We start from the raw sequence: 13851 nt of genomic DNA, 5'->3' as shown, positions 1-13851 counted from the left end.
GTTCTACAAAAGCACTGATCCCCCTCTGTCTTGTCCTGTCCAGGACCCCAAGAGCCCAGTACAGTGCCGGCACCTTGTAGAGACGCTGACTTCTTTCTTTCTTTCTTAGCTCCATTCGAGGTGGCAAGAACCATGCAATTCTCCAACTCAGCCAGGGCAGCAGATGAGAACTTTGACTATTTGTTCAAGATTATCCTCATCGGGGACTCCAACGTGGGGAAGACATGTGTGGTGCAGCATTTCAAATCCGGGGTCTACACAGAGACACAGCAGAACACAATTGGGGTGGACTTCACCGTACGCTCCCTCGAGATCGACGGCAAGAAAGTGAAGGTCAGAGGGACACAGGGTCGGGCCCCTCTTTTAGCCAGGGTTCCTAACACTGAAATACATACCTGAGGAATAAAAGGTTTATATATAAAACATGACTGACTCTGGGTGGTGAACACACAATGGGATTTATAGATGATGTTATACAGAATTGTACACCTGAAATCTATGTAATTTTACAAACAATTGTCACCCCAATAAATTTAAAAAAAATTTTTTTTTTAAATTAAAGAAAAAAATAAAAATAAAACATGAAGTCGTAAATGTACCAGGAAAAAAACGTAGGTGTATTTATTTTTATCATTGTGGAATGAGGAAATTGAGCTTTCAAGTAAGTCAGGAACCCAGAAGCCATAAAGAAAAGAATTGCTCAATCTAACTATCTCAGATAGATAATTATATATAAAGGTCAAATTTCTACATAGTCGAAAATATCAGGGGTGCCCAGTTTGCTCAGTTGGTCAGAGTGTGGTATTAATAACACCAAGGTAGCCAGTTCGATCCCTGCATGGGCCTCTGGGAGCTGCACCCTCCTTAAAAATAAAAAATGAAAAATACCGTATGCAAAGTCAAAAGATGAATGACAAATTGGATAGAAAGATTTGCAAATATGGGACTTAAAAAAGGGCTAATTTCTTTAATGTGAAAAACGCCCTGATAAATATCTAAGAAAAAGATCAACAACCAATACTAAAAGTAGGTGATTCACAGAGTGAACAGAACTACTATTTCACAAATTTTATAAGAACCAGCTCATAAATTTATGGAGTGATGTAAAGGTGCTCATCCTCACTCATAATTAAAGAAATAAAAAAGTGAGATACTATCTGTTACCCATTTGATTAGAAAAGATCAAAAGTGGTGCTGAATATGTAATAAATGGATCTAGTTTGGGATCCTGAGTAAATAAAAACAAAAGTAAAAAGACCTTTTGAAGGCAATTAGGAAACTTTTGATATAGGCTGGGTATTAAATGATATTAAAGGATTTTTGAAAAGTTTATTAGCAGTGATAACGGCATTGTGGTTATGAAAGAAAATGTCAATTTTTATAGGGATGTGTATTAATGTAAGTCGGGAGGAAGTAACATGAGGTCTGGGATTCGCTTTAAATAATACCTCAAATAGATCAACAAAAGGGACTAGATGAAGCAAGAGCGGCAAATTCTTGATAATTATTAAATCTGGAAGATGGGTACATGAGTGTTCACTGTTCCAGTCTCTCTAGTTTTGTGCCTGTTTGCAAACTTTAAAAAATAAATTTTGGAAATAATGTGAGGGTATGAAGGAACAAATACCCTGAGACACTTTTGCAGGGTGTACACAGCAGCGCCATTGCTTGGAATGGTAATTTGGAAGGTATTACTACGAGGACACTCCTAAACATGAACAGCTGAGTAGTCCTTTGAAACCAAAACAGTTCCGCCAATGCCATCACCTTTGCCAGTGTTACTATCAGTGGGCAGGCTCAAAAGATTAAACCCCAAAATCTGGACGAAGGGATGACTAAGGTGAGAAGGCAAAACCACACCAGACCCCAGGACAGTGGATTCCCCTCTCTCAAGTGTCCCTTGGTGGACCTTGGTGGTCCCCAGACCGGAATGCCCGTCAGATTCGCCCTAGGCAGAAACTGGAAAATCAGATTGCGGGCCAAGCCCAGACCTACGGAATCTGGATATCTAGAAGTGAGGGAGACACAGGCAGCTGTATTTTTCAGACAACGTAAGTGAGCAAGTTCCCATCAGACATGGGAACTCCTGAGGCCACACCCTTTTCTACCCTTCTCCAGATGCAGGTATGGGACACGGCCGGCCAGGAGCGCTTCCGGACCATCACCCAAAGCTATTACCGCAGTGCCCACGCGGCCATCATCGCTTACGACCTCACCCGAAAGTCCACCTTCGAGTCCGTTCCTCACTGGATTCATGAGATAGAAAAATACGGAGCAGCGAACTTGGTCATTATGCTGATCGGTATGTCGTTTTCAAAGGGTTTAAAGTCTGCATTTCTGGCCGCCTCTGCTGATGGTGAGCTTTTCATATGTTTCTGAAACAATAAAAAGTACAAGTGGGGGACAGGACCTCAGTAAGCATCTGGCCAGAAATTCCCATCAGGTTCACTTGACAATTGTGGGTGTGGGTGTGAACTGAAGAACACGGACTCCAAGGCCCCTCCCTAGAGTTTCTCATTCTGGGGACCTGAGATGGGTCCCAGACCTCTATGCGTGGGACACTGCAGCTGATTCACTGCACACTCTGTGTAGACCACACAGGAAGTACTGTGTAGGTTGAAGTTCACAGTCAAATGGCTCCAAGTCCCCAAGGGAACCCCTTAGGTAACTGTGACTGACAACACCCTTGAATGACGTCTTACACCTGTTAACATCCTAAGTGAATCTTAAGGACCAACACCAAAACTAACAGCAACTGTAAGTACACAACGTGCACTCACAGCTTGAGATGTGAGAGGTCCTATTATACGTCCAGAAAAGCGTTAACGTTTCTGTCACTTCTCCGTAGAGTTAGTTTTGTGAGCAGGGCGGCCTTTTCCTCCCTGTGAGTACCCACTGCTTACCAAGTGGCCACTTCATTTCGGCAGCTGGCTTAGGCCCTTGCTACTCAAAGTGCGGTCTGAGGACGGGCAGCATCAGCACCGTTTCTGAGTTTGTTAAACGTGCGTGATCTCAGGCCCATCCTGGAAATACCCAATCAGTCTTCATTTTAACAGGATCCTAGAGAGAATCATACGCAAATATGCAGGCCGAGAATGAGCTAAACATACCGTGTCTAATGGATTATTTATCCATTGAGAAGCACCTTCTAGCTCTGTGTCCGGTTAAGCTCTGAGCCTTAATTTCCTCACCTATAAGATGGGATTAATACTGGGCTGAATGTAAGAATTTAATGAGATGATGGATACTAATTGCTTAGCAGTGCCCGACACATTGTAAGTGCTTAATAAGGCATACGATTTCTTTTCTAGAAGGTTTGTTATTTTCAAGGAACTAACTCATTTATGTTTCTCAAATAATGGGGGGTCATGGTAAGGGAGCGCGACCCTGGGACCTAGGAAAAGCCAGCAATCAAGCACCAGCCAGAGCAGAAAACACAGTGCAGCCTGGCCACCCACCGACGAGCAGGAATTGGGGATCCCCCTCTCAGGGTTGGGCTCTGTGACCCAGCCCCCTTGTCCTCTGTTGTGCATCTATTTCCTCTGTCTCAGAATGATTCTCACATGCAGGATAATGTGGGCCTGCCGCACTCTCTCACCCCTGTATCTCTCAAAGCATCACCCCACTGCCTGCCCTTCCACAACACCCCCATTCTCTCAGTATCCACTAGCTCACATTTCTCAGAAGGCAAATCCCATTCCCTGCTCCTTCTCTCCATGACAAAGCCGACCTGAGGACAGCAGGCCTGGGGTAAGGTGCCCACTCTGGACTGGACCAAGCAGCAGAGCCCGATGGAGGAGGCAGGCACAGGATGCAAAGCCTGGCCAGGATGGGCTGTGGCAGTCACTGCACACCTACCCCACTTCCCGTTACTATCAGGGCTCCAGAAAGGACTTGTTATTTCAGAACCATTTTCTTTCCCCTAAGTCGTTGCTGTTTTGATTGGTAGTCGAGCCCCCATCTTACACACAGACTTGAACACGTGCTGTTTGGGACTCACTCTGTTTCTCCTAAGTTAAAAAGCCAAGTCATTCCAGAGCCTAGACTGGGCTCCCCCTTCCTGCTGCATCAGATCAAAAGCCCAGATTCCACAGTCCACTGCCAAAGCACATGCACCTCCAATGTAATCACCTCATTTTTTCAGAGGGGCTGTGTCTTGCCCCACCTGGCAGGACCAGAAAAGAGAGATTAGTGAAGCCAAGAGGCAGTTTCCCACATGGAGAGAAATTTACCTTCTCGGGGGAGGAAGAGATGCCTCCTCTCTCGTTTCACTTCTTACCCAAAGGTCCCTCTGGGACCAGAAACTTTGGTGATGTGTGTATTTCCAGGATTTTTTCCAAGTCAAGTTGTTGTCCTTTTAGGCTTAGTTGTAGAGGGCGCAGTTCAGCTCCAGGTCCATTTGCCATTGTTAGTTTCAGGGGACACAGCCCACCATCCCTTGGGTCGAACCAGCAACCTTGTGGTTGAGAGCCCACTGGCCCATGTGGGAATCAAACCGGCAGCCTTCAGCATTACGAGCACAGACTCCAACCACCTAAGCCACCGGCCCAGCCCCTAAAAGTACATTTTTTAAAAACCGGGATGAATTACTCAATGGAATATTTCGTTACCTCTCGCTTGCAGGGAACAAATGTGACCTGTCGGAAAAACGGCGTGTTCTGTTTGAGGATGCCTGCACACTGGCCGAGAAGTATGGCCTCCTTGCGGTTTTGGAGACATCTGCCAAAGAGTCTAAGAACATCGATGAAGTCTTCGTGCTCATGGCAAGGGAGCTGATCGCCCGCAACAGCCTCCACCTGTATGGAGAGAGCGCCCAGAACAACATCTTGCTGGACTCCAGTCCAGTTCTTATGGCCCAGAGGCCGAGTGAAAAGACCCGCTGCACTTGCTGAATATGAGCACGAAGCAGTTGCACCCACCACAGGCCACCTCAGAAACCAACGGTAGCCGGATACCTAGTGTCCGCTGGGTAGCATTTCAGACCCAGGCGTCGACTGGCCGCTAGTCTTCCATCCTTCTCGCCTGGATGGGCAGCACATCTGCCTCCATTCACTCCAGAGGCCGTAACTGAGGACAGGGGACGCCACGATCTTTCTTGATTTTGCCCTGGACTTAAGGCACGTAGGTAGGAAGAGAAGGTTTGCTCTTTGTCATCTTTTCAAACTTTTCTGGCTCCCCAACCCTTCAACTGTTTCTACTGAATTTTGTTTCTCGCTTGAAGAGGGTAGTGAGAAACAAAAAGGAGTATCAAGAGAGGGGAGAGGATGTTTGGAACATTCGGGAACATTTTTAAATGGCGCGGGCCTGGGAGGAAGGGGGAAAGCCTGCAGAGCTAAACCAGAATGCTGTTGACATGTGGCTCCTGACATTCACACCTCAGGGTTTTAGTTTGGGGAGCAAAGCCATTGGACATAAAGACCATTAACACCATCTTGCCAAAGGGTCAGGAGCCATGTGATGGAGAGAGCATTGGACTTCACTTTATCCTACGTGGGTCAATTGACCACCCTCCTAGGATGTGGGAGGTGTCTACAATTTCTTCCTAAAACACCAAATTAGGAGGTAGATCAGATGTCATTTCTGAATTGAAATTAAATTGGCTTATAGATGACCAGCAAACCAACAGTAACACTGCTGTGTGGCCCTGAACTTGCCACTGACCCTCCAGAACATGTGGGTAACACACCGTGTTTTCTTCAAAGTTCCCGGATGGTTGTTGCTGAGGTGTGTCTTGCAGTCATAATAAGAACCACAAGGGCTGGTCTAGTCACAACACTGGCTCCAAACAGGGAAATGTCTGTGGGGGCCTTTCCTCAGCCCATGTGATTGTCCCCAGGTATTTCTAGCCTTTAGCATCACCATGCACAGGCCTCTGAGACTCACAGGCGGAGTGTGGCTGTTGAGCACTTGAAATGCGGCTAATTCGAATTTGAGATGAGCTCTAAGTGTGAAATACACACCACATGCTAAATGCTTAGTACCAAAAAAAGTATCTCCCTGATAATTTTTATATTGACTGTATGTTGAAATGTTATTTTACATATCCTAGGTTAAATAAAATACGTTAACATTTCACCTGTTTTTGTTTTTACTTTGTAAATAATTTCTGAAATGACGGATGTCACATACCACTTATTGGATAATACAACAGATTGATGGTTCTCACAGTGTCGTTCACCAGCCAGACATTTGCAAGGGGCCAGGGGATGCTTGTTACAGATTCTTGAGACCCAACACTGACTGACTGAATCAGAATCTTTTCCCAAATCCACACTTGCCAGGTGATTCTTCCCCACATTGAAACTTAAGAACCATGATGACACAAAGGTTAGGTGAGGACCAGCGCGAGATCACAGAGAATTAAGGACATGTTAATTCATTTCAATATGCATTCAGTGTTAAAATGAACAAGCGACCATTTAGAAAATATGAGGGAAATCGAGTTATATACCAGAGAGAAGAAATGCATTAAAGCAGATGAGCCTTTTTCACAAGAATGTTATTGTTCTAAAGGGTGACAGGGAGCAGGAACTCACAAGTCTGGTCAGGAAGTCGGTACCAGCGTATTTTCATGGGAGGTAACAGGGAGAGAGTTGCTACGTAGGGAAAGAAACATGGAGTAAATCAGGGGAGAGAGTGAGCAGAGAAGACAGGTGAGATTCATGGCTCACACCAGTTGTCCATCATTTCTCTGCACAACCAATACTCTGCAAACCTCATCACCCTCTAGGATTATGCCCTCTGGGGATTATCTGGAATTAAACATTCCTACCAACAGGTCACACATGTGAGAACAAGGTCACCTGAAAACCAGTAAGCCATGATTGGCCAGCCTGGGCTTCTGGTGGGATTATAGGGCCAAGACAGAAACCCTCAAGTACACTTGAAAGAGATGCTAAGGGCCTCCCAGTGCAGCGGCTTCTGTGGACCAGCGCCCCCAAAGGTCGGCATGAGAAAGAGGCACAGGAGTCTCTGAGGCTGTGCACCATGGTCCCGGGCGCTGTGAAGTGTGACAGGCAGGTGCCTTTACAGCTCTCGTATTAACTGCGTATTAACTGAATTCTGGCATTTTCCTTTCATCCCACAAGTGGTATGGTTGGTAATAAGTGGCTTATGTGAAATTAAGCTCCAAAATGGACACTTTGGAAGAATAAAAAGGTTTCAAATGTCTGCTAGTGTCAAGTACGTTTCCATGTGTGAGGAAATCTTTCAGTTAGTATTTCATTGTTCATAGATTATTCCTGACCTCTTCCCCACTCTATTTCTGGAAAGATCTATCAATAATAATAGGACTATTAGTATCATAGTATTAATAACAGCAAACACATACAGCAATTACTGTATGCCCAGCACTGGACCACACACTATATATACGAACTCAATGCGTCCGGGCAGCCATCTTTACAGTAGGTTCTATTTACGATTCCTGTTTCTAAAGTAAGGAAATGCCACCCCCAGAGAGTCAGGCCACACAGCCAGTGCGTGGCCGAGTCAGGACGCAGACCCAAACATCCGGGTCCAAAGCCCTCTTAGCAGTTACGCTACGGTCCCTCTCAGATAATCACCAGCATCAGATCTGGGCTCCACCACAGGAACCTCTCCTCATCCTCCACACACACACAGAGAAAGAGACTCATTCCAAGGCCTACTCTCATACGTACATGTCAACATCATAAAAGAAGCCCAAGGGGAGAGGACGAGTGGGGAGGGGAGGGATAGAGACAGGGTAGCTGGTGGGTGCACGAGGCCAGTGCTACCTGACTGCAGGGGATTATCTGGGAGCGGTGCCTGAACCACGCCAGGCCCAGCCTGAGTCCACGTCCTTCTGATCAGGGATGACGTGGAAACTTGGGTTCACTCTCGTCAAGGTTGTATGGTGACCCAAGGCAAACCAGGCTGTTCTGTGAGCCAGGAGCAGAGCCATTCCAGCACCGGGGTGAGTTAGATGGAGAGGACGGGGAAGAGCTCTGCAAAGCAGCTCATCATGTGCCCTGAGGGTGGTTTGCAAACCTCCGGGTGACAGAGGAGAGGTTCTGGGGTTCGTGTCATGAAAGGCACTAATAGCGCCTGCTTCCATTCTTCATTTTCAGAAATATCAAGCTGTTCAAGAGCCTGTGATCACGTATTGCCTGAACAAGTACACATGCTCACGAGATTCACGTAGCTGGTCTACCATTCAGCGGACAGCTCGCTGCTAAGGTGGTTTAGACATCAGAGTTTCTTTTGTTTTATTCTTGGCCATACATTGTTTTATACCCCCAAATAATTGCTAAACACTGGAAGCTGAAGTGAAAGTCCAGAGCACAGAATAGGTGATAATTCTACAGAATCATCCGGAGATCGCTCTTTGCGTGACACAAAAATTCCATTTACTGATGATCATTTTACTTCCCATTACTACTTGCATTTACTTGTTCTTATAGTGCGTCAGGATGTCTCTAGAAGCTGAAAGACCACCATTTAAAAGAGACCACTGAGTGATGATTAGATCCAATTAGTTTTTCACTTACTGCGAATATAAATTAGCCACGCAAAATGTGTTAACATTTTAAAAAGTTCCTTGCAAATAGCAGCCTGAAACCTTCTCATCTACTTTAGAAACAAAGTTCCAAATGCAAAAATAAAATTTATGGGGTCAAGGTTGCCGGTTCAATCCCCACATGGACCCTGTGAGCTGCGCCCTCCACAACTAGATTAAAACAACTACTTGACTTGGAGCTGATGGGTCCTGGAGAAACACACATAAAGTAAATAACAGTTTAAAAATCAACCTATCAATAAATAAAGTAAAATTTATAAGTTAAAAAAACACACACCAAACCAGTGACTTAAGCACAGAATACAGGCGTTCGCCCTATCAGATCACGTGTTTGGGTTGCATATGATTCTCTAAATTTTAGTGTCTATTTATTTCCAAACCCAAATACAGGTAATTTTAACATTCAGCAATGTCCTAACATAAATAAAAATAAATGAAAATAACATGCACAGGATGTTTAAGTCCTGCCCTGCCCTGGCCTTTACAATATGAACCTGGCAAGTCATTTCCTCTTTGGGGGGCTTTAATATTCTCCACTGAAAAAAGAGGACACGTCTGCATCCTGGCTGCACTTAGGATGGGCCACAGCGCTTCCCAAACATGCAATTCCCAGGCCCCAGCCCCGGAGCTGTGCTTCAGCAGGTCTGGACTGGGATCCAGTACTTTTTGCAATCACTTCAGAGCACAAAGCAATTCTCACCAGCCAATTCACAGCCTGACACTGGGGCATCACAGACAGAACTGATCTGTGATTCCCACCAGCTCTCCATGCTCAGCACCTAAAACTTTAGGGGCCACTGACCACAGAGATTTAAAGCAGACGTGGAAAAGCCAAAGAAGCCCCACTGCTTTCGGCAAGTTTCTGCTAATCAAACGCAGGCTGTTTCCCTCGCTCAGCTTCAGCATCCCTGTATTTGTCCTAAGGGTGGAGGGTTAAAAAAAGAAGTATCAGAAAGTTTCCTGACCTAAAAGAATTCAATATTTAGCAGGAACAAAGTTTACACATTTAAAGTGAAATAATATTGCAGGTTAGTGGCCAGAATAACTGTCAGAGGAACAGTATCAGGACAGGGAGAAAAGCACCAGGGCTGGCTGAAGTGATCTGGGAAAACGTCTTGGAGGATTCAGGACCTCCGCCGGCCCTGCGACAAAGGATTGGGCAGCGTGAAAAAGAGGTTGTGTGTGAATAGAAAGCACAGGAGGCAGGACGAAGCCCAGTGCTTAGGGGTGAGGAAGAGGTGTGTGCTAGAATGTCAGGGGGGCACGTGGGTCACTCTGAAGAACCCAGGAGAGAGAGAGGCTGGTGGATTTGATCCTGCTCCTATAGACAGCAAAATGTCCCTGAGGATCTTGAGAAAGGGAATTATATGATGCTGTTGATAGAAATGCATGAAGCCAAGGGGTTGGATCAAATCTGAGGAAAGCATGGTTTTCAGTTTTAGGAAACTGAGGGTGAAGGGGGAGTTGGGGTATCCGAGATATCTAGAACTGAGACGAGTACCTGATAAAAGGCCAGGCCTGAGGGGAAAAGGTGACACCCTAAGACTGTCATTGTTTTGGTAACAAACTATCACACCCCACAATGTGTATGTCCCTTGAGCTCCTCCACTAGACTGTAACCTCCTTTACGGCAGGTGCTATGGCGTAATTAGCTTAGTTACGTATGGAAACTCCTTCAAGTTTGCTGGTAGGATGAATGTTTAGCAAGGGTGAATGAGAGCAGAGAAGAGCCCGGCTGGGACCTTAAGGAATGCCCATAGTTAGGGGGACCAGGAGGAGCCAGCACTTCAGAAGGAACCAGAAAGGTGGTGACAACCAACGCTGCTCCAGGAACGGTCTGCACACTCTTCCGGTCTGTGGCCAAGGCAGCGCAGAAACTGAGAGCGTTTAGAAACTTCCCTATGGATCTGGCATTGCCGCAACACGCAACTTTATGTCTGTCAAATCCAATCACAACTTCGGGATTGTACTGAGGAGGATGTTCTTCACGTCGTCGTTCTAGTCTTTCTCGAGAGTACTGGCCCGTGATGGGTTGGAAATAAAAAATAAAAGACAACTGGTCCTTGACCATGAACAACTGGAGTAACTTTGGTGTAAGGTAACATTCAAGATTGGGGAAAACAGAGCAATTGTGCCAACTATAAGAAGCTAAGGAAATGAAGAAAAGTTGCCTGCAATACCGGATTTTAGCAGGCACGACACTGGGACCGACGACAACGTACTTTTGGTGGAATGAGGACGATGAATGAAGCCCACTGCACCTGGCACAGTCGTCTCACGTCTGGCCTCTAATCAGAAGGACGTACATTTGAAGTCAGCTCCACAGCTTATCAGCTGTGAAAACTCCAGGCAAAGGACTTCAGCTACGCTTCAGGCGCTTCCCTTGTAAACCAGATACCACTTACCTCAGATTGCTGTAAAGATACAGTGAGAACTAAAAACCGGTGAGTGCAGGGCCTGGTACATCGTATGCACCCCATAAATGGTAGTTCTTTTTAAGTCATGGTAGTGATCCCTCCATCTTGTAACTGCAGATTCAGTGTGTGGGCTCCAACATCTCCAAGGCAGCAGGAGGTCTGAGTGGGTCACATGACATCAATTCATGTGCAAAGAAGTCTGGGAAACGGAGGGGATCGCAGGGACGGTTTAGATGAACAGTTTCTACCGCATCCGTGCTCCCAGCAACCAGTGCTGGCACAATGCCTGGCAGAGACTCAAATATCTGTAGAAGAAATGGTTGCCTTCATCTTATGAAAAACGCTGTCCATCAACAGTTTCAACGGACGGCAAAGGCAGGGGAAGAACGTCAGTGAAGGCACCTGTCTACATCAGTAAAAACAAGCCCTGGTTAAGATGGCAAACTCATCACCAAAAAGCAGTCTTCCTTGAAACAAATCTTCTTAGAAATCCAGTTGCACATTTTAGATTATGTTCACTACTGACAAAGACAGGAGTCCGTAGAGCCATCTGGGAGCCAACATCTAAGTGTTTACGGAGGGGAACAAGCTTGATTACAAGGAAACTAACCGCTTCACTAGAACCTGAAAGTACTTTTTTATTTGTTCAGGGACCACATGGTGTGTCTCTTCTATGCACTGATGAGGGAGCTGCAATAAAGACCTGGTGAGTTCTGCTGAAGTAAGATCTTGGGTATTTTCTATGGTCAGCAAAGGATCTCTTCCTGTCATTGAATACAAAGAAATAAGCGCTTTGTTAAAATGATTTGCTACACAGCACTTCTTTTATCTAAAATGTAAGCCTGTTTCAATGTTTGTGAAGTCCTAGACGCTGTGGAAAGTCATAAAACGTAACCATTGTGGGCGACAGTGATACTGTTAATCACTTCAGATATAACTTACAAAGGATTTACTGTCTTTTAAAGTTCTTTTCCCACTTAAGGGATAAATCCCTTTGCTGCTCAAGCCTATGAAACCCAGGTTAAAAAAAAAAAAAAAAACCCTCAGAAACTGCTTCTAGTGTTTGAGGGCTGTTTAGAAACTTATCTTCTAGCTTCCCTATTTACAACTCTTTAAATAATTGCTCACGTATTTTAAAACCATAGCACAAAATCTCATTCTTATAAAAAATATGTATTTCCCTTAGTAATATTATCAAAGGGTAGGCAAAAAAGAAAGTAGTTTGTAATGTTTTTCCTACTAACGTCTGTATACCATGCAGTGATTTTAAACCATAAAATCCGTTCAATCCAATGTACTTCATTACCTTGAATAGAGCCTGAACATTATAAATTCACTATTTCAGATACATATTTATTTAATTTTCCTTATGAGCTCAACAGATGATTTCAATACAGGGTAGGCTGTTATGCTATGACAACAAAAATCCACAATCTCCATGGCTTTGCACCCACAGGTTTATAGTTTATGTCTCTCAAGTCAGTGGGGTGCCCTGCTCCCCGTTCTCACCCTCTGCCCCCAGGCTGGTGGAACAGCCACCTTCTCAGACATCAGTTGCCATGGAAAAGGGGAGAATGAGGTTAAGTCCCGGACAGCTTCCTGAGACTGTCATCTGGCAATATGTCACTTCTGCTCACTCTCATCAGCCTAAGAAAGTTCGATGGGCTTTGCAGCTCTCCTGTGCACCCAGAAAGCAGAGACCTGGAAATCTGGGGAGGAGCAACCGTGATGACGACAAACACCTTCTATCAACATCGTACCTCCTCCCTTCCCCAAATCTTGGGCAATATTTGCTTCACCATTTCCCCCATTTTTGTAAACGATGCAGTGAGTGTCCGCAGGAGTCAGTCACAGATGTAAACACTTACGTGTGGTGGCAGGAAAGAGGCTGCGACTGTAGCTTTGTGCGAGAAAGGGCGACTCTACCTGTCAGCGCTGGTGCCGACCCTTTTTGCAACTGGCAGCCACACCAAGGGCCCACTCAACGCAGACAGTTGACAAGGTAGCAACACACGTTCCGGATTGGCTAGCGTGGACTTCCACTGCCTTTCCCAAGATGCAAGGGGAGCTGCTCCAAACACAAACCTACCTCAACCCCAGAAGCTCTTAGCGCCCCCAGTCATGCCTAGACCGTTATATTCTCCCACCGGTGACTCAGATATGCCAACAGGGCAGCTACTGATGAGCCGCTTCCTGTTTTCCAGACACCAAGGAGTGGGGGCGGCTTCTAAGTCTCTCCCGAATTCAGATCCCCAGCACGGCCTCATCATAGCAGCTGAAGTTTCTGGATGGGAGCAGCTGAAGTTTCTGGACGGGAGCAGCTGGTACATGAGCTGACAGGATGACTGCTCAGTGCATTGACCGCTGTTACCATGACTACAGTAAGTCACAACACGCAGTTCCTAGATGTGGAAACATCTTCAACAGTACAAATTCATAAATATTAAAACTAAGATGCAATAAGCACCGCAAAAGGTCACTGAAGTTCTCCCGTAGGCGTAGCAAAATGGTTTATTAATAAAATTCAGACTAATTAGGAAAAAAACCAGCTTTTCAAACTGCAGTCGGCTGTAGCCTACCTGCTGCTGGCGGGTATGAAGGGGGCCCAAGTCAAGTGTACGGCAGCGGCCACTGGCAGTGCCTCTGACTGGCAAGGACGGCCTAAGAGTCACTCCCGCCAAGTCTAACGCAGACGGTTTTGATGATCCCAGCTGGTAAGGTTTCCCTCTTTATGTCTCAAATATTTCTCAGCAGGCTAGACGTCTTAGGCAAGGTGTCACTTTTCTCAATGAAACTATCTCCACAGAAATTTGACTACTTGAACTGATCAATGAGTCAATGAAAGAAATGTTATGCATATTTCAAACAACACATTACACAAAACAGAAAGACAAC

General features: G+C 45.5%; 1 protein-coding gene across 1 annotated transcript; it reads left to right on the top strand.

The window, feature by feature from the left end:
- The first annotated feature begins 132 nt into the window (after positions 1-132).
- RAB19 (RAB19, member RAS oncogene family) lies at positions 133-6075 on the top strand. The gene is made up of 3 exons (XM_088799893.1): positions 133-333; positions 2119-2302; positions 4624-6075. The coding sequence occupies exons 1-3, from the start codon at positions 133-135 to the stop codon at positions 4890-4892; spliced, it is 654 nt and encodes a 217-aa protein (XP_088656019.1). The 3' UTR covers positions 4893-6075.
- Positions 6076-13851: the final 7776 nt, after the last annotated feature.

This window comes from Rhinolophus sinicus, chromosome 8 (genome assembly GCF_057876585.1).
Source record: "Rhinolophus sinicus isolate RSI-liver-muscle chromosome 8, RSI-T2T, whole genome shotgun sequence".
NCBI classification, from domain to species: domain Eukaryota; kingdom Metazoa; phylum Chordata; class Mammalia; order Chiroptera; family Rhinolophidae; genus Rhinolophus; species Rhinolophus sinicus.
This window is presented reverse-complemented; position numbering and strand designations above follow the sequence as displayed.